We start from the raw sequence: 22,851 nt of genomic DNA, 5'->3' as shown, positions 1-22,851 counted from the left end.
TCGAAATTGAGATTTCTTTAAAACTCGCAATTGAAAAGTTAAACAAAACATATTCAATGTTTTTCCCAATCAATCCGAACCAACAGAATATACATTCCGTTACTTATTCGAACAGATACTTTTCAACAGAAGCTTACGTCGTTCGTATAAAATAGGCGATGAATGAAGCTAAACTGAATAGAATTATGGTAAAATCATTGTAACTGGATCATAGTTCTAGAATTCGTCAAACGTTTTCGCCCATTACTTTGACAATTTAAGTCATTCTGTATTTAGTGTGAATAGTTACTTCAATATAATCATCGTCATTGATATGTGTACCGCTAGAATCATTTTAATACGTTTGAGTTTCGGTTTTTAAAGCCGAGTGAGTCAGACACAATTCTTATTTTTTTCAAATCTCATGGTTAGTTAATAAAATAATAAATAAAAAAAATTGAATAGTCTTGATTTTCATGCTGTATAATTAATTCGAATTTTGAATTCAGAATACTCACACCAATGTAAAAAGGTAGACGGTGCGTTTGTAAGCGAACGTTTTCTATAAAATGAAGCATCATTTGAAATGTCTGTGTATATATATACTTATACCAGGCGCTATATGCTAAAATGCTGCCGCTGCAAATCCATTCATCCCGCTGTGACACATTAAATTATAATTGATCACACCAAGGACAAATAGAATAATACAAATCTCAAATTTTCAATTTGCCATACGTAAAATAAAGTTTAAATGTTTCGTTTTCGTAATAAATATCACTCATGTTCGGGATGTTTATATGTTGGCACGCTGGTCACACCGATGACATTACGTGAAGTTTTCTGTTTAATTACGTATATTTATTGTTATTTTTATGTTAAATAAATTCAATAAAACACTCAAACTCAACTCAAACAAATTAATTTTTATAGCTAATATTTAACTTGCGATATTTGTTAAGTTAAATCTTGCATGCTTCTTCTAAAATTTTACATATTAGTCGAGTTCCGATTATAATGCATTTTTATGTAAAGCATAATTTGATTCCACGCCTAGAATCGTCTCTGGAGGAAGGAACGTCTCTATAGTCAGACATAAAATAATACTATTCACTTATAAAAAAAAATCGCGCGTGGTATTTTACAAAGTTTGATAGAATAGTTCAAAACGCCGCTTAGCGTTGAAGACCTCGTTTATAGCACTAGTAGTGGCTATTTAGCACTCCTGCTATTTCGAGTGCAGTTTAACGGCTATAGAAAATATCATGCAGATTGCTGTTAATATTGAAGTTTTCATTCATTAGTTAAAGTGTTTAAAATGTTAACTTTTCTAAATATCAAAAAGAAAAACAGATGAGCATCGGCAATGCTCTATCCTGTAGTGATGTTAATCCTTAACTATATATAACATTACAATTGAAATAATTAAACTTTAAATGTAGAACAAGATTCACATATGAAAATAAAAGCTATGATACGTTTTAAAATTGTACAGAGCCCTCTTCACGCGAGACACACTTGGTCGGTCGCTTTGCTTTTATGCATAGATCTGCTTAATTAAGGGTAGGTGTAGTCTGGTTTAATTTACAGCATAATTGGTACGGTATGAATATATAAAGAAAAATTTAAAACAAAAATCTATGCGAAAAATGTATAAAAGACTCACGCAGACGGACCAATTTAAAAATGCAAGAATGAGTTTATTTTGAATTTTAATTGTAGTGGTTCATGAAAGGCGAATAAAAACCAGCGGTTATGACGGCCACTGAAATAGATTGCTTTCATTTTTAATAACGGTAATTATTACTGAGAGGGATGAGCAAACACACACTCAGAAATATAACTTACTCACGTATTGCGCTTATTACTAATGAATCATTTTACTAGATAGTATTAAAACGTACAGTTATTATAGGTTTTGTATCTGTATTCAGGCAGAAATAAGACAGGCAGGTAATGGGGATAAAGGGAAGGTACCTACCCAAACGGGCTTGCATCAAGTAAAATATACATATTATATGGTGTTTAACTAACGCTAGTTTCAAATTTTATTATACAAACAATGCAGACAAAAAATCGTCAGAGTGAGTTCTCTTGTGGAAATATTTGTTACAGTGGTGGTGACCACTTATCAGTCTGTCAATCTATTATAAATTGAAAGTCAAATCACATCCAATTACTGCGAGGGAACTAAGAACTAAGTGAATGAACCAGATAATTTGAAATGAACTCGATTACGCCCAAAATGTATACAAACGCACATTATACATAGCTTGAACTGTGTGCGGCGGTCGATTCCTAAACTCTATTCGTTTAACAAAACAGACTTGTGCTGGCCGTCCACTGAATAAGAGCTATGAAGCGTTACGCAAAACAAATAAAGATTCACGTATTTTATGATCATGCGTTGTGACATATTGGACGTAGGAGTTCTAAGCCCAAGACGATATGATGGGTTATAGAGATATGTATCCCTGATACTTCAATTAATAATGTACAAAACATTTACAAATTTTAATTTATTACATGCCTGGATACGGAACCTATAACTCTACATTTTAATACTATTTCATTAGTTGTTATAAGAGCAATACTTCAATTATCTCACTCTACTCATCAGGTATTCTGACGCCAAACAGCAGTACGTATCGTTGTGTTCCGGCTTGAAGGATGAGTGAGCCAGTGTTATTTTAGGCACAAAAGACATGAGATCTTAGTTTCCAACGTTGGTGGCGCATTGGCGATGTAAGGTATGATTAATATTTCGTACCGCGCGATTGTCTATGGGCGGTGGTGACCACTTACCTTTTCACCTAGCTATATAAAAAGTGATTGGTAAGTTTTTTCTAAAAGCACAATGAGGATCATGAAATATATCGGTCAAGTATTGATTTCAAACTTCTTTAGGATTTTTTTTAAGGTTGGAGGGCAAATAGTTCGTGGTAATTGCTTGTTATGGCAGCATCCAGTTATGACCATTGATTTTATAATATTATAATTTTAAAATAGGAGGAGAAAATCTTCTAGAGCCCATGGGTAATGCATTTATGGTAACAATAATTTCCACTATATGAAAGAATGCATATTATTCGATACAAGATTATATATATGAAAAAAAAGCGCGGAGTTAATACTTGTTGACTTCCAGACAGGAGACATAACATACATATATAATTAACGTTGAAAAAGAGTAACTACTGAGTTTCTTGCCGGTTCTTCTCGGTAGAATCTACATTCCAAACCGGTGGTAGCTTTACTTTAAATAGTTTGTTAAATGACGATTCAAAAGTGCTTGTAATATTTGTTAATAATTTCAAATTAAATAAAAATTGTTTTAAATCGATCGATTTCTGTGAATTATTTGATCTTTATTATCAATATGAAAAATAATTTAAGAGCAGTATCGATTGCTCTGATATGTTCGGGTAAAATATTTAATCAGTCAACGTATAAACCAAAAGTGGTAACGACACGCCGTGTTTGGACGCTCGGCCTATTTGTGTGACAAAAATAAATTATACGGCCGTCCGTTCGTTTGAGGTAATTATTCCCTTTATGTGCACCGACGACTTATTTCGGTATGCTGGCATGTTTAGGCACAAAGTAGGTATATAGCTCATATAACTCAGTTATATATATAATTATATATACTTTTGGTTAGGACAAATATTAAGTGTGAATATAATAAAAACGGATTCCTAATTATTTTTTTTAACGTGTCTAGATATCACATGTGCACTTTCTGTACCTTAAATCTCAAGTCTAATTGATGACCGAAGAGAGTCAACTGCAGGAACATCCGCTGTATTTTTTTTCCTAGGCACGTGAGTTCAAATATCCAGTTTATTACAAAAATATTTTGTCAAAAAATTGCAATAGCTACATAGAAATCCGGGATTCAGAATGTGGGATTTGTAGCCTGTCATGGCATGATAAAAATTTATTAACAAAATAGTTTCCTGAGGGTTTTACTAAGGTGAGCTGGCCGAGTCACTAGATCAACGAGGTAGGTCCGTGTTGGCATTTAGGTTATATAACTTACGTATTTTACATCACCAATGCGTCGTCAACCATAGAGACTAATATGTTATATTTGTGCCTGCAGTTACACTGGTTCAATAACCCTTCAAATTGGAATACATCATACTAAGTTTGCTATTTGGTGGTAGGATATTTGATAAGTTAGTGCTACCTAACCAGACGGGCTTGAAGAAGCCAGAATGATTAATTTATTAATTAATTTTAAAATAATTCATTTGAGTGACACTGTCGAGTGAATTATATTTTAATTATTTTAAAATTAATAATTACGATGATTTCATAACCAAATCAAATAAAAAGATACTTCAATAAGCACCTTTGAAGCAATTTTGTATCGCTGTTATAAAAGATTAATTAAAATTGAAGTAACCACCGGTTCAGAATGTAAATGTTAGCGAAAAAATCCAAGAAACGAGTTACTGTTTTAAACGGATTACGATAGATTCATATTGTACTGCACTGTTCTCATTGCATGTTTTAATTTTATACATCCTGTATAAAAACCAATGAAAACGAAACATTCACACGATAATACCGTTTTTGTAAATAGTGTTCTAATTTTAAATAAGTTTGTTCGTTTTTAGATTCGCACAAAACTTCGTAGGTAGGGGAATAGTCTAATTGGCCAGCGGATGGTAAGTGGTAACCACTGCCCATAGACATTAGATCTGGAATGTTATTTCATTAATATAATGTATTGCTGATTTTTGTAAACAGTTATAAATATTTGACGTAAAAAAACCGCTTAGTTTCTTTTGACGTTTCTTTCGAACCAGTGGTAAATTTTATATTGTGTATTAATTAAATATAATAATTATTCTATTTTTTGTAATTCAAAAAAAATGTCATACCTTGATCTATGGTTTTCATGATAAGGCGTAAATGTACATGACTTGACACTGACTGACTGACTTCCAAAAGTGAATAACGATTATATAATATGATACGTATACGAGGTAATGTGACATAAAGGAATCCTATGTACAATTTAATGACTTTTGATAACCATAATTTTGTTACATATATTTAAATATTATGATATTTTATTTGTCAGTATAATATGTTTCGTATGTATTCCAAATATACTTCAAAATTTAGTTCACAACTTAGTCGGAAGTTAGTGAGCTTAGGACAACATTTTCAAAAGTTTATTCTCGGAATATACAATGTCACGTACACCATTATAAAGTTTTAATAACAATATCGTCGTGTGTATAATTATATATACCAATACTTAAACTATTTTTGGAATATATATCAATATATGTTAAATTATTCTAAATAGATATAAATTAAATCAGTCTGAGAGTAATGTCAAACTCAAAATAAACATCGTTTTTGTTTCTGGCTGTCTCTCTTTTTAAACGAAAATAAAAATAAAGTTAGGTACAAATTGAAGTGTTATAGGAATAATTCCAAGGTCCAAGTCTTCATCAAGATCGGTTCAGACTATCGAAAGGTATAAAACTTAAAATATACGTTCAGACTTGTTTCCCGCTGTTCTGGACTTATAAATATAATCAGGAATCAAACGTTGCTTTGCTCTCTTTACTATTGTTCGGTATTTATTGATTTATGTTATGGTACATAAACGCGGGTAAATCAGCGGTTCGCGATTTACCCGTAATTAATTAAGTGTTAAGCTTGTATTAAAAGTGGGAATGAAAATACTTCAACTTACCCTCAACAATAGAGTTACAACTATTATTTACGATATCCTCCTGGATGAACCCGGCGACGGTCAATCTCAAGGGAGAGTAGGATACTGCGCAGGATACATGGATAGCCCACAAGTGTGTGGTCAAACACACATGGACATTTTTTTTTTCGAATTGACTGTTACTGTTGGCCAGGGTGGCATCTACAGCGTCTCAAGGCGGGAGGGCGAGTCGCGGAAGACTCTGCCGGATGTATACATGGACACTTTTTATTCACTTTTATAGTCCGTTGGGACGGCAAATACGATCGGAAAGAGTTCTTTACTAATTTGTCGATTAAAAAAACAAATACAAAAAAAAAAATGAATGCAAGAAAATTTGTAAAAGTCTCATTTCGTTTCTTTCGTCGGATCGTCTGAAATCTCAGATTTTTGTTTTACGAACCGATACTATAGTTTATGCAATCCATAAACAAGTGTAACACTTTATTTTGAATATTTTGATTTTGGCGTTGAATGCTGTGTTAGAATAAGCTTTTAATATTTTGTATGCAAACAATGAAATCAGATTTATTTAGGCTTTTGAGCCTGTAATTGAAGTGGCTCACGCAACGTTGTTTGGTGGCAGAATGAAATTTTTAGTGTAGTCTGGTTGGGTTTATTCTGTATCCTATAACAGCAGTGGTCGATTATTCTCGTCTACTTTTGATGAATTTATTGAATAGAAAAAAATTAAAAAATATCCGCTCATAATAAAGGTCAAAGGGCGATTTTACAGCCTCGATCGTCAGCTGACTGAAAGCGAATTGGATAAAATGGAATGACATTGCAAAAGCTGTTTAGCTGTTAAGCAAAGTGAATGAAATTACGAAACAAAAATTTTAATCACGACGATGGAGTTAAGTTCTCGCAACCGTGGCCCGGTACTAAATGAATTTCATAAAATTAAAGTGACTCGAACAATGTTCGCGCAGTACGGTTGTATTAGTGTAGTGTGTTCGCAGCATTATATGGACATAGATGAACAAACTCGGGTAGTCGACGTCAAACGATGCAATTATATTGAATCGTGGGGCAAAAACAAACAAACGGGCCTCAGTAGTCGCAGTGATGTGTATCTGACATCTCACTCCGGAATGAACATAATATATGTATACAAGATTAATATTATACCTTCTCGAAAAATGGTTCGGCCGTCTAGTATATTTTGGTTATTTTCACAGTCACAGTAAAATCAAAACATACTTTATTCAAGTAGGTTTTTACAAGCACTTTTGAATCGTCATTTAACAAACTATTTAAAGTGAAACTACCGAGAAGAACGGGCAAGAAACTCAGTACAGTTCAGTTACTCTTTTAAAATGTTTAAAAATACAGTCATGTTAGTTAAATACAATTTTATATGTATGTTACGTCTCCTGCCTGGAAGTCAACAAGCAGTAACTCCACGTTTTTTTATCACCTATATAATATTGTATCAAATGATATGCCTTCTTTACCAATGTATTTTTACAAATGATTTGAATTTATGATATTTCACTTAACTACTTATTACTTCAAAAGTTCCGATAACAGTCCGACGTTCAAAACGCCATTTTTATAGATTATTCAAGCTCTCGACCAATTATATGGCGTCAATTCGATGTCAATGTTGTTTATTTTGTTTTTGTCCTCTTGTTTTGTTGGAGTACCCCGGAAGAGAATAGTTATAAGGCATAATAGATAAAGTAAAGTATGAAATTGAGCTAAAAATATTTTCATTCTACGTTCAATGATTTTCAGAACCATGAGTAGAAGGACGTAAGTTCCAGGAGTAAGTTTTAAAATATGTAAAGATACGTATAAACATTCAAGGCGTTCAAGTATTGTAATGTATTCATGCACCGTGTCGGGTCGCAAATGTAAACAATATGTCGTGGTAACAAGTGATAAACTTTAGCGTTGTTAATTTTAAATCGTTTATTTATATCGTATCCGTACGACATTAAAATTTGATTATTATTTATGATGCCGTTAAAAACTAAATATATACTTGTGTATGATTTTGTAGTGGCTTGAAGGGGGTAAATCTCAAGGTCAAGGAGTAGGGCCAGTAAGAAATATTGTTATTGAGACTTCCTGTCAAAAAATGTATTTTATTTGTAGCATATAATGCGTATACAGCTTAGATTACTCTAGAGCGATATTATTATCTTATAATGACAACGAATCTTGATCAGTAAAACATTGAATACAAAAGATGTTAAGGTGTAATCACGTGATATGCGTTGAAAGATTGTTAAAAATATAATATAAATATATACAAACTGGCAAATGGTCCACGTGATGGTAAGCACTCACCAGCCACGGAGTTTGTAAAACTAAAAATTGCTTACTTGGTGGTAGGGCTTTGTGCAAGCCCGTCTGGGTAGGTACCACCCACTCATCAGATATTCTACCGCCAAATAACAGTACACTGTATTGTTGTGTTCCGGTTAGAAGGGTGAGTGAGCCAGTGTAATCACAGGCACAAGGGACATAACATCTTAGTTCCCAAGGTTGGTGGCGCATAGGTGATGTAAGGAATGGTTAATATTTCTTACAGCGGCTTTGTCTATGGGCGGTGGTGACCACTTACCATCAGGTGGCCCATATGCTCGTCCGCCAACCAATGCCATAAAAAAAAGATTGTAAAATGGATAAAATTATATTCTCTATGACTTGGACCGAACACCAATCGACACGTATGTAAACAGATTTTTATGCATTTCGTACAAACCCAGTTGCAGGCGATCAGTAATTTATTTGTTGTACGAACCCTCAAAGTATTCCTTGATGTTACGCAGCTGCGTAATGAGAAACGCCTCGAAATAGATCAACTGATTGACAAGTTTAAGGTTGATTTTCAGATAAACCATAAAGCTTATCCTCTGAATTTTAACCGGGATCGAAGAAAGCATCGTAAATTTAATTTTGTTTGTTGTTAAAAGGTCCAGTACATTTCATTGTTAAGTGGAACCGATGTTGGTGGTATGGTGATTAAGGATTAATTAATTAATTGATTATAATCGCAATTAACTCATATATCTGATAAAAATAATTACAATTTCGAAATGTAAGTGAGTTGAGTTTTTGCCATTCCCAGAGAATATCAATGTGAGCGCTACCTTCCTATTTTTAGTTCTGATCTCTTGCTTTTAAACGAAAATATTATTTATTTAAGATAAGCCATTTAGAATCGCTATTTTTCAAGATTTCTTTAGTAAAGCTATAATTACCAATCAAAAGTTGGGTGATCCAAATAATAGTAACTAGTTAAATAAATGAAACAAAACTGCTTGTGTTACGATCGCAGAAGTGTAATTTCCTCGTAATACGATTCGAATAGAGTACAGCTATTCTGTAAGTTTATAAATAGCCCACTATTATGCAAAGAGCTGGATTTGGAAATTAACAAAGTTGCTCAAATGTTCAAACACGTGCAGACTTCATCACGACATGAATGACAAATCCAATTAAAGTATTCGCATTTTATTACTTACCTTTTTTCAAATATATTGAAATATTCTCTTTTTTTTGTTCAATCTCTAATATAATAAATATAACAAAATAAATGAATCTTTATATAATAACATGAAAAGCTGTTGGTTGGTTAATCTTTAACACAAAAATGATAATGATCTCTTGACCTGACGCAGGATCAACTGTTTCTGCTTTTCGAGGCACGTATTATCAACATTCAGATTCTGGGCTAATGTGAATTTTCAGCCTCATTATAGGCTCCTATACTCTTGTAAGCTAGGCACTAACCATCGAGGTTGTTGAAGTTTGTCAGACAAACGATACAGGTATGAATCGAAATGTTTTTGTATAAAGATTACGTTAGCCGATTTTATTTTTTTAATTATACGGAACCAAAGACGTGGGCGATGCATGTTGATTAATACGCGTTGTCCCTTGTGACATGTTATATGATATCCTATATATCGTTTCCCATGGCAACAGTGTCTGTTGTCAGTGGATATCGTGTGAAGGCTGCCTGTCATGCTCCATAGATGACGGCCGTTCACCTACCGGATGTCTTCATGTGTGAAGTACATTTGATATCGAATATCTAAATCAAATATACATTATACATAACAGCAGCTGGTCTGCATGGGAAGTATTGACATTTGTGTATTATTACTGCGATTTAATTATTTATTATAAAACTAGTAATTAGAAGAATTAAGTTATTTTCTGATGATGTTGTCCTTCACACTGATTTCGGCTACACCGGCTGACGGACGACGGCCGAAATCCATATTCTAAGATTTATTTTTTATTGCCATTTAAATAGTAATGCTTATATTACTCTGGGATAACATGTATTTTTTAATTATTTCATTTGTAATTAATCATAATTCGCCATATTTGTAACTTTTATCCACATCAGCACATTATTATCTTTCCTTGTTCACAGTTCCCACTGCTCATGTAGCTGGCGTGGTTGGGAAGAAGGCAGCACTGCCATGCGACACACAGCCATTATCGTCTGATGACGGGGCTGCAATGGTGCTATGGTTTAAAGAGGCGGACTGGGAACCATTATACAGGTAAGATAATTCATACACAAAGCTTATGATTCCCTGTTCTTCATATTGAGAAAATGGACAGGGAATTGGAGGAGAAGATTTAATCATTTCTTTAAAAGATTTCTGCCTGAAGCTTGCATTTCAGATAAAAATACAGACGTGTCTAGATAACAATATTACTACTATTAGTTTTATAGTTTCGACGAGAACTTTTAGTTCCAGGTGAAACCTTGAAACTACTACGTAAGGAATACCGGTTGCTGATATATTATCTGGCAAATTTTATTGATAATTTAAGAGATATTTTATGTAATAGTATTTTCAATAATATGTTCTAGCTCAGTAAAACTATTTTATATGATATACTAAAATCTAGCTTCTCTCAGCTATGACATCAGAGGTCGAACACCGAGCCAGCCCAAGCTGTGGTCTTCCCCGAGTGGCTTCGGGTCTCGGGCGTATTTTCGTGCTACAGCCGTACCAGCGATCCTGCTTCTAGATAACGTCAGCACCGCAGACACTGGGATTTATCGCTGCAGAGTTGACTTTAGGAACTCACCAACCAGGAATTTGAGAGTCAACTTTACAGTTATTAGTAAGTAAACTGCTCAAAATTGTCTTTGTATTTTATCGTTTTAGTCCACTGGTTCTGTAGTTGTCAATGCAAAAATAATTATAATATACAAATGTACGAATATAAAATTCTATAAAATTATATAATAAGTAGCTTATTTGCTAGTAGAATAAGCCCGTTTGGGTAAGTAACTATATTTAAGATCACACATTCTATCTCCAAACAGTTATACTTCTTTGGTTGAGTTTCGTAAATAAACCTGTGTAACTACATGTATAAGAGACATATAATCTTAGTTAACAAGGTAAGTGGCGTATTGGCAATGTCGGGAATGGTTATATATAGACATAGATATAAATGTACATAATCTAATAGAAATTAAAAATTAATTAAGCGAAACAAAACAACACTCGAATAATGGCAACGAAACAAAAATCTATGGAGGAATCAAAATCGGCTGATAATAATCTTCCGCTACTATCATAGTAAAAGTTGTAAAAACTCAATTCAACTGCAGCAGACTTTCCTAGGCTACGTTTCATTTTTAATTATTTTTCTGAGGAATCCATAACTTTTGCGAATACGAGACAAAAATATTTTTAAATCTCCCGGGACATCGTATTCTGGAATATTGAAAAGCGTAGATTGTGCCTGTCTCTTGTCTATCCAATATTTACTTACTGGAAATACGGCTGAAAAGATTCTGTATTTATAACTAAGCTGTGGAGTGGATTTTTATCATTTGCCAATCAATAATTTGTCTATTTACCCATCCGACACCGTATAATAAAAAAAAAATTATATAAAAGGGCTAAAACGTAATATTAAAATAATAATTGAACTTTTTGTATAAAATCATTCGTTACATAATTCGTAGCGTATCTTATGAAACTATACTACGACTAAGAGTCGATTTAGTTCTTTATAACGTTTTTATTTTATTATACTTTTATAGCGATTTAAATGTGAACCTCGCGAAGATAAAATACTGGTTATATTTTTAGGCTTCCAACGTTTTTATTTAAAATTATCATTTTCACTTTGTTCTCTTATAATTAAAACCTCTTGTAATAATTCCAATGTCAAGTTGTTATTACTCTTTTAATTGCACTTTCAAACATTTGTTTTAAATTATATTCGAGCAGGCATTTAAAGGTTTCGATGTTTTCACGTTGTGTTGGGTGATGCGTGTAATATTATTATACATATACTTTGCTGACATTTATAATTGAATAAGAACATTTTATCTCTATTTTACTCTATATAAAATATAAATATTACCTCAAACGAAAGTGTACTATTGATATTCATATAAAAGGTTGTATAATTTATGTGCTGATTTTTTTTTTAGTTTTTTAAATCGTGTATATTTTGAAGTTATACTTCTATTGGCACTTTAGAAAAAAATTTAGATATTTTTTTATGACACGCGCACACAGTGACACCGAGTCTACAAGATTATGTTGCTCGCTAAAACGCCATTTAAGTGTCAAGTTGCTTTAAATAGACAAATTTAAATATCGAATTTTCATATTCGTAAGTTAGTATTATGGGTGTCGGGGAAAAGATAAATTAAACTTATTAAAAAAAAAAAACTTTTTATTATATTATTGTTACGCTTGATTTGCATGCAATTAAAAATTATTTTCTAATTAGGTCGAATAAGTAGAACTCCTGACGTGGTTATAGAATGTACACGCACATTTTTTTTAAATAAAAATAAATTAAAATTAAGAGCTTTAAGTGAAATAGTTCCGACATTTTTAATATAACACATAGTGTCTCTCACACTTAGTTAATTTTTCAAGCGATTCAACGTCGATGTTAAAATTTTCTCATTAGTGTAAATATCCTCGCATTACCGTTGATAATAATGATACATTCGTGAAATTACAACGTAATATGACGCAAATTTTCCGACCAATAAGTACGATTTCATAAAAGTTAAAGAAGATTTCGCATTCGCAATTTGAAATGAAATGGTTTTACGTGAAATCGTGTATTTCGTTATTAAAATCGTTCAAAACTTTTGAAACGCTTAAAACATTTATACAAATCGATTTCAAGTTGAGATTTAATACCGGTAATATTATTTATTTGGTAATATCGCAACGAAAATGGAATTTATAAACATTGGTGTTAGTGAAATGAGAGTATTTAACAACTTACCACTTTCAGCACGACTGTACTCTTTTATTACGTTATTTTATTTATATCCTATACGTGTAGGTACATTCAGGAAGACAGTGCTTTTCAATTTACTGAAATGTCTATTAGAACGTATTCTTTAAGCGTTTGTTAAATTCTGTGTGTTAATTGAATTTAAAATGGAATCACAATTTTTGTGTTTGTATCGAGTGTTTTAATCCAATGTACATTTTGGCCCATAATGGCCAAATGGCTTGAATGCTTGTATCTTAACCGACGATTGCGAGTTTAAGTTCGGGCACCACTGAATTTCCATGTGCTTAATTTGGTTTTATAGTGCAGTAGTACCTCGTGTTCGGCGGTTAAGGAAAACATGGTAATCGGTATTTTTTTCAATTGTTCTATTTGATGTCTAAACTTTATCAGTCTTCCCTTTGTCGATAGGTGAAGTTTTAAATAATTTAAATATAATAATATTGATAAAATGTCGTTAATTTTTCTTTACTATTTAATACAATTGAGAATACAATCCAGATAGTACCGTTAAACTATAAAGAGCTATGTTAGTACTTATAACTTGGACTGATTAAGTTCTCTGTACAAGTTTCTTCATCAGAGGATTAGAGGAAACTTTGCCTGCCAATACGAACCTTTACCTTTATGAGGTTTTACCTCTTCCTATAAGCATTAATTCCTTACAGCTCCACCGAACCGACCAGTCATAATAGACGCAAAGACCAGGGACCACACGCGGCTGCTGGAACCGTACGATGAAGGTGAAACCCTGGAGTTACTCTGCGAAGTTCATGGAGGTAAGAACAACATATATTTTAACCATAGAAATAGATGATGATGACGTACGAAATACAAAACGAATCGGCCTCAAATTTTTTCTTCAAATTTAAACGAAAAATATATCAAATAAACAAGAATTTTCCAAATCGTATCATAAATCAACAGTCATTTACTACTTGTTGTGTATGTAACTCCGTCTGGGTAGGTACCACCCGCTCATTGGACATTCCACCGTAAAACAATACTTAGTATTGCTGTATTCCAGTTGGGAAGGTGAGTGAGCCAGTGTAACTGAAAGCACAAAAGGGCATAACATCTTAGCTCCCAAGGTTGTTGTTGTGTAACGATATTTGGAATAATTAACTTTTCAAATCAATGCCAGTAAATGTTTTTGGGTGGTGTTGGTCCATTAGTCGGTTCATTTACCACTTCGCCTATCTTTATCATAAAAAAGTCCATCTACGTCACATTAATGTAACCTGAAAACTCGATCATATTCGAACTATACTAACAAAGTCGTATCATAAAACAATTTAACGTGATTTCACGAGAGCTGGTTTACAATAAGTCGGACGAACAGTTTTGTCGGTGAGTCTCGACTCTTGGCTGTTAAATCTTTAACCGTATATTAATTATACAGTACTTTAATAATAATTCATAGAGTAAAATAAAACTGTGTAAAATTAAAATAAACTTTATTTAAGAAGAATTTCATAAATGTAAATAAAATCAGAGGAGGTCATTGAAATTGGATTTATGTATAAAATGACTTCAATTATATCCAATAGAATGATTTATCCGACGGTTAGATAATGTCAGAAATTTGTCGCGACCGATAGTTTAATCGTAGCTGTAAACAATTTCCTTGTCCTTGTTGTAACACATACGTCATATCTCAATATGCATCCGACACGATTGTCGGAACGATAAATATGTCGTTTCAAGGTAATGTGAAGAGGCCTCGCTGTATTAAAACATTAATTTCTTTAACAAGATGAACCGTTATTACACGTTATATTTTCAGCCGGCCCCGGAATAATACGGAAAGTATTGAAAATGCATTAATATGTTTAACAGCAGCGCAAAATATAATTACTGGTTTTTTGTAATTTTAAAATGTAATTTAATGTACGTCGGCTCGGCAATTATTATTTTATACTTTCGATATAATATCATTTAAAACATTCTTTACCGTGATTTTAACAATTGTTCTTAGATTAAACTTCAAACGGTTTTAAAATTTTATCAAATAACTTGATGTCATTATTTACTTACTTTATTAAAATATGTTCTCAAGAGGTTTGCCATCTTTAGAATTTTATTTTAGAAGCTTAAATGTATACTGGCTGATTCGGAATGTTACCGAGAGGAGCCGGTTAGAAACTCAGTTACTTATTTTGAATTTAGGCATCCTGCATCAATGAATAGCAGTTAAATTATATCTGACAGTTTACATGTCGTGTTGGTTATTGTTAGACGGTATATTTATGTGTAAATTTATTAAATTTCTCTGAAAAACGTTTAACGAAATACGTTAAGGCCGGCTTCTATTTACATTAGAGACATTAATTGGTATTACAAAATACTCGCAGAAATACGTTTTGCAAGACAAATTCTCGGAAATGATTAATATGCTGAATATATTTAGGCAACCAGTGACACAAATGTTGCTACTTAATATATACAAATAAATAAAATTTATTGTAAATATTTGCAAGTTTTCAAAATAAAAATGAACATTAATTTTATTGTTGACTGTTTGTGATCTTCAAATTTTTTTTAAATTAAAAGAATAATTACATCTGAACAGACTGAGTCTAAGTTATACTTAGGTAAAGCTGTGGTATTCGACCGCCAAACAAAAATTAGAGTGCGTGTTCTAGTTTGAAGGGTGAGTGAGCCAATGTAACGATAGGCACAAGGATCATAACATCTCAGTTCCCAAGGTTGAACGCTAATTGAAGATGTAAGAAATGGTTAATATTTCTAATACCGCCAATGCCTTTATGGGCGGTGGTGAACACTTAATATTTTATAAATAAATTAACAAGACTTATCGTTTTTTCCTGGGTTATGACAATTTGAGTATTGATATACTGCCATTGTATTAATATCATTAGGTGTCAGATATACGAAGTGTTTTTATATTAAATTAAGACACTGTGATTATGGTACTCCTGTAATAAGTGGCAGCTTGACCTTGCCATGTTTGGTACCTTCTATTACACCTTTTAAATATGTGACGCCAATGTTCCCCCTGCAGAAAGAATTGATCGTAAGTGAGATTGAATTTAAAGCGTCCGATTTTAAGGGAAATGTTGTCAAAAATTACGTTCGGACTTCCACGTCTCCAATACGCTAGTATTAAAGACATGAATATTAAACTATCTTATGACAGAGAACGTTTAAATGTGCGTTATTTGCATTATAATTATTTAAATTTAATACATTTATTTCATTTAACAGGTGATCCTCGGCCGAGTTTGATATGGTATTTAGAGAATACAGTTATAGATGACTCTTATGAACAACAAAATGGCGGCGTGACGGTAAATAATCTGACGTTCCCGAGCATCGGTAGGCAGCATCTCAACGCGAGGCTTATCTGTCAGGCATCGAACACTAACCTCGCGCCGCCACAAGCCAAACTTCTGATATTAGATATAAATCGTGAGTAATTTGCCAGTGTCGAAGGCTAATTCGCCTTTCAGACTGTGAAATTAGTTCTTGAATATAATAGGCATACGATTTTGGTTTAGACGAATGGGTCGTTCTGAAAACTTACTATTTTAATATGCCAGAGAAAACATATTACCAAAATAAAAATTAAAAAAAAAAATTGATAAATTTTAAATTTTTAATAGACGTGTCTTGGTCATATCTTGGCAATTGGTCAGTTCTTCCTATTGTTCCCATTAACTCAAAAAATACAGATTCAAACCGTTAGCTTTAATAATATTGAAGCCCTAATTGAAATTGGAATGAATTTTATTATAAAAGCCGTTTACTTACAGTAAGGCCGCTCACCGTCCAGATATTGAACAAGAACAGACAGCTCTCAGCAGACAGAAGCTACGAGGTAGAATGCAAAACATCTGGATCTAGACCCGAAGCCCAAGTCTCTTGGTGGAAAGGCTTTAAGCCTTTGAGGAAAAAGGCTAAGAATGTAAGTAACTAATTATTTTTTTCGGTTCAATAATAAATTGGCTTAAAAATCCTCATTATTAACTTAGAATTATTATACTATTGGGTGTAATTATTGCAAATCTGTCATTTTAATTAATTACATTATTTTTTCCATGATTTTATTTAACTATAATAATAATAATGATGATGATACCCTGACAAAAATGACTGTCAGTTTTAAAAGAGTTTAACCAACTGCACAGGTGATATAGTGCATAAGTGTGTGCACAAACAGTGCTCTCTCTAATCCTTCGCTATCATAATCCGATTGGATCGAAGCCCAACACAATGGAGAGAGTTCGCACATCAACGGCTTTATGGGCTTTTTGAGTCACGAGAACATAAACGCTGTCAAGAAACTATCCACTAAGCCAACGAAGGAGTAGATATTAATTTTATTTATGAAATGACAATTCTTTGAACAAGACAAGTCGAGACGTATTCAAACGGTCGTCGTTATAATTTTGTTAACTATATATTAAAATTATCGGGTATTTTGGTAACATTGATTTTAACATTTATAAATAATTGTAGTGTAATAATTAAAGGTAACATTTGTATTGACGTCGGCTTAAATTTATAATAATAATGTCATTAAATTATCTAGGAACTATATTGTGTTTAATTTGTAATAATTAATTTGTATAATGAGGTTATATATATTCTCTATAAGGTCAATGTCAAGTTTAATGTCAATAATGTTATAACAACATTTAGAAATTTCAATGTTATTTGTAGATATAATTAATATATTTATATGATTGTTTGTATGTAACTGAACTCCTAAATGGTTGGACCAACATTTTTATGCGTGTAGTTGTGACCTGAACGGAAGGTTGCTAGTTTATATACGTATATTTATGTATATATATATATTTATTATTAAAGCGTTACAAAAATGTGTATTCAAAACGTGTACACTCATAACCACTTTCGATTCAAACTTGATACCACTACGCGGTAATTACATTAAAATAGAACCTTCCAGAAATGCCAATAGTATACTTTTAAGGTCGAGACCCTATATATATTGAAGTGATCAAAACGCTAGCGTGATTCAGAACCTCCAAATTGCATAAAAATAATTATAGTATAAACATATATTTAATTTTTTACCAGATATACAATTAATAAATAACAAATCAAGGATAACTATTATTTTTTAAATCGTTATAAATTGTTCTGAGTGTCAATCAAGACTAATTTGACGTTATTTTTTTGAGAATAATCTTTCATTTCAAACATTGAGTTTAAAAAAGCATTCGTACGGTAATCAACACTGTATTACGTAATCTTTTTTGTATGCTTAATTTCTTCATAGTTTAAAAACATATTTCATTTAATATAATCGGCGAAATAAAATATTGTTTGTTAAATAACCTGACGAGATAGATCTATTAAATAAATAAAGTATTAGGAAAGGATGGAAAAGGAGGAGAAAAAAGTCTATAAATATCATATATACGTTCCGTTTGTTTAATTAATCCTTCAAACTTGACGTGTTTAAAAAGCATTTATTATTCATTGCATATCCAGTGACTGCAGCCGCATTTAGAATATCCGTGTGTTTGTTTATTGAATTTTTATAAATTTCTAGTTATTGGTGAGGGTGGGGGACTGGTGATTGGGTCGATGCAAAATTTTTATGGCATTCAGTCGAATGGTAGAGACTCGAAAGAGTAACAAAAAAATTAAAATATACTTTATTCAAGTAGGCTTTTACAAGTACTTTTAAATCGTCATTTAACAAAATATTTAAAGTAAAGCTACCACCGGTTCGGAATGTAGATTCTACCGAGAAAAACCGACAAGAAACTCAGTAGTTACTCTTTTTCAACATATAAAAATACAGTCATGTTAGTTAAATACAATTATATATGTATGTTGTCTCCTGCCTGGAAGTCAAAAAGCATTAATTCCACGCTTTTTTATTATCTATATAATCTTGTATCGAATAATATGCCTTCTTTACAAATGTATTTTTTACAAATGACCTGAATCTATGAAACGTCAAAGTTAAACAACATGACGAATACGATTCCACATTTGTAATCAGTTTGTTTTAGGACCAGTCTAAAAATAGTTAAATGTTTTTTTTTTGAATATTTCGTATTTTATTCCTTAAAACCTGCCTTTGCTTCGAACGAGTGAGATTTATTAATAATGAAAATGAGAAGTGATATTCTAGTTAATCTTACGTTCAAGTAAATTTCACGGAAATATGGTATGGTAGTCTATAGATTCTTCTTATACTTTTAGTTTGCCCAATTACTAGTAAATAAAGTATATTAATAAAACGTTCTTTATAGTCTATTCCAACCACAAGAGGACGAAAGCAAAATATACAACATTTGACAACGAATTGACGCGATGTCATTGGTCGATGGCTTGAATAATCTATGATATACATCATGGATTTGCGAAAAAATTGTGTTTTGAATGTCGCCGAAGCTATTATAGGAAATTTAAAGTGAATATAAGTAGTGAAGATGAATATTTAATCATCTTATATTATACGACAATATATATTAATCAAACGCTCTTAATTGTTAACCATATAGCCGTAGAATCAAAATTTTGAATTGGTGACAATTTTAAATAAAATTTAACCTAATAAAATGAATATTAGAAGACCGTATATTTTCATTGATATGCATATTGATGATTGATTAATAAATTTATGTAAATAATATATAGACGAAACAACATTAAACGTAACGTACTCTTATTAATAGATATATACGTCATTTCTTATAATCATTATGTTTTGTTTCTTCATCCAAATGTAAATTTATTGATGACAGAAAGAGAGCCAATACTTTTCATCTATACCTGCTATACAATCTTTGTAAGTATTTCTGTAAATTCATAGCGGTTATGGCGACAATAATAAACCATTCAAACCTCAGATATTCAAACATTAAAATATGAACTACTAACGATAAATTCACTCGCTTAGTTAGTTATACACGATAGCTTTATACGGCATGCCGTGCCTAAACACGCTGTGTAATCAAAGCCTTATCCCTACTACATGGTATGCAAACTAGATACGCTGGCAATATTACTTGCAGAACTAGGCTGCAAACTTGCCAACCACATGCGTTTGTACAATGAGCAAATTCTCATACTAACATTATAATCACGAGGAATTATCACCTTTATTGCTTGAACAGTAAGACTGTTATAACACGCGATAATTTAAACCACAAATTAAACGTTTGAATAGCACTCAAATGTCAAGTTAATTTTTATGTTCGACCTGAAATTCCTCCCGTTTGTTAGGAATTGTTCATTTTGCATTATAAAAATAGGTATAGAAAATAGAACGGTCACACATCTCTTACACTACATAGTGTGTAATTTATACTTGATCGATTTGCAAAATGTTTTCCTATTCTTTCGTTATATTATGTAGACACAGAGATAAAAAGAATTGAATGTGTGATTGTTGTGTTTGTATTTATAGTAACGTCGGGAATTTCTTTGATACAATTTCCTTTGTTTTATTTCGTATCTTGAATTTCTGAATAGTAAACGAAGATTACTTCAAACTACCAAAAAATATAAATGTAACAACAATAGGAGAACTTTTGTTTTAAATCGATTTCATCGTGTTGTTGGCAACGAATTCTCGGAAAGGGCGTAAGAATTCTTACAGTGCTAACTCGTCTTCGCGACTTGTGTGTTCTGTGTTTAATACTTAGCTCAAATTTAAGCTATCAAGAATTATATTAATTTGGGTTTTCTCCGTATAGTTTTCTGATAGTAATTCAACCACGAGCATTCTGACGTTTGTTCCTGAAGCTGAAGATCATGATAACCAACTGATCTGCCGAGCTGAGAATCCTCGGGTCGCCAATTCCATTATAGAAGATAGTTGGCGATTAAATATACACTGTAAGTATTTTGTGTTCAAACTATTTTATAAGAAAAATGGTGTGAAAGAAAAAAAATATTAATTAGGTTATTCCAAAGAATTTATTATTTAAATCGACTTTGAAAGTAGAAACGGGCTTAGAAAAGTTTAATATGGCTTTTTTAAATTATGAAAAGAATATACGTGGACACTTTCAGACATTTATTGGAAATTTTTATATGTTTATAATTCATTTCGCGCTCGACAGTGGAGAAAAATATTGATAACCCCTAGAACATGATAATCAGCCACATGTTTTCCAAACCTTGTCTTCAAAAGGATACCTCAGCCCATCAACGGGTCACATACAGGCAGTTTTGTTTATTTCGTACATATTTTTTATCTGTATCGTAAATACAAATTTTTCCATTATAAATTTCTAAATCTAAACAAATAGTAAGTTATGTGTTGTTTAATATTGGAAATGTATCTAAGAACGGTAACAGTGTTCATACACAATGTTATCAATTGAAGGTGTCTTTGTTCCTGCCCAATTGTTCGGTTGCCCAATCGATCACAAGATAATTATAGCACTGCAAGTAATCAGAGGAAACATCCCAATTCACTCGCACCTAATCTCTCTTAATTAATATAATGACAAGGAACGTTATCTGGTTCGGCTTAAATGTGTAGTAATTTGGCACTTACTTCTTGGTTATCTGTACCTATAAAGGTCCAATTGTATAATATAATATATGAGCCGAGATGGCCCAGTGGCTAGAACGCGTGCATCTTAACCAATGATTTCGGGCTCAAACCCAGGCACCACTGAATTTTCATGTGCTAAATTTGTGTTTATAATTCATCTCGTGCTCGGCGGTAAAGGAAAACATCGTGGGGAAACCTGCATGTGTATAATTTCAACGAAATTCTGACACATGTGTATTCCACCAATCCGCATGTGAGCAGTGTGGTGGAATATGCATCAAACCTTCTCCTCAAAGGGAGAGGAGGCCTTAGCCCAGCAGTGGGAAATTTACTGGCTGCTAATGTAATGTAAAATGTATGTATAATATATTCAAGGAACATAAGACTACCATAAAAAGGCATTTCTGATCAAGAGCACATGTATTGTTCGTATTTAATCTCGTATTTGGTTCTTCAGGAAAACTTCCTAAGAAAATTTGCGTTTTTCTGAGAAATCTTGACATACATATCTTTCATTTCCCGTTAGCAGCGTGGTTAATTTAACTTTCGTCTACTGAATGAGTGAAAAAACTTTCAGAAACGAAATAGTTAGGCTGATATTTATTTATATCTGCAAAGTTATTGAAGATATAATTGTAGATCTAATTTGGTTTTATACTTAAAATTAAGTTTGGTTCTTTTATAGTATAAGATATTCAATTATTTTCATTCTGTTGCTTATTTTATTCTTTCAGAAACCTAATTTATCGCAGACTTCTTTTGTAACGTTCAAGTATAATAGAGTTATTTCAATATTACTTAGTGTTTTATGTTTAGATTAAAAAACCTTGATATTTTAAGTTAACAAGTATTATATATTTGGATAAAGAATATTAAATTTTCAGATGTACCAATAGCGACTCTCAAAATGGGTTCGAATTTAAACCCTAATCACATAAAGGAGGGAGACGATGTCTACTTTGAATGCAACGTGCAGTCCAACCCCAAAGCGAACAGACTGGCTTGGTATAAAGACGTAAGTGCTTTTCAAAACCCATCTAAAATATATAATTATTGACGAAGGAATAATCTATCTATAAATATTTTATCTATGTATTTGTATAGAACTAAAAGTTGTTTTTATAAGTTTTTATAGGTATTTTTAAACGATTCGACTTTTACGGCTATTTACTTCGGATAATGACCTGCTCAAGGTATACTGAAGTGCTCAAGTGTGTAAACACACGTGCAATCTTTATATTTACACTTTTATAATCCTCTAGGATAGCAATCCAACACGACTGAAATAATTTAGACGAAGGACATGTTTTCCAAGCCACGCAAGTGTAAAAACTCCAGGTCGTTACTGTAC

The 22,851-nt window shown here is 32.2% G+C and overlaps 1 protein-coding gene across 2 annotated transcripts in view; it reads left to right on the top strand.

Annotated features, from left to right (window-relative positions):
* LOC125070868 (nephrin-like) overlaps window positions 1-22,851 on the top strand; it is a 52,308-nt gene that overhangs the window by 20,795 nt on the left and 8,662 nt on the right. For both annotated transcript variants that reach the window (XM_047680866.1, XM_047680864.1), the window contains exons 2-8: window positions 10,119-10,251; window positions 10,617-10,825; window positions 13,654-13,764; window positions 16,214-16,417; window positions 16,762-16,913; window positions 20,692-20,833; window positions 22,385-22,515. In XM_047680866.1, coding sequence (XP_047536822.1) covers window positions 10,119-10,251; window positions 10,617-10,825; window positions 13,654-13,764; window positions 16,214-16,417; window positions 16,762-16,913; window positions 20,692-20,833; window positions 22,385-22,515 — 1,082 coding nt within the window. The remainder of the gene's footprint in view (window positions 1-10,118; window positions 10,252-10,616; window positions 10,826-13,653; window positions 13,765-16,213; window positions 16,418-16,761; window positions 16,914-20,691; window positions 20,834-22,384; window positions 22,516-22,851) is intronic.

The sequence above is a fragment of the Vanessa atalanta genome, chromosome 18 (assembly GCF_905147765.1).
Source record: "Vanessa atalanta chromosome 18, ilVanAtal1.2, whole genome shotgun sequence".
Classification (NCBI taxonomy): Eukaryota; Metazoa; Arthropoda; class Insecta; order Lepidoptera; family Nymphalidae; genus Vanessa; species Vanessa atalanta.
Note: the sequence above shows the minus strand (reverse complement) of the source record. Positions and strands in the feature narration are given on the sequence as shown.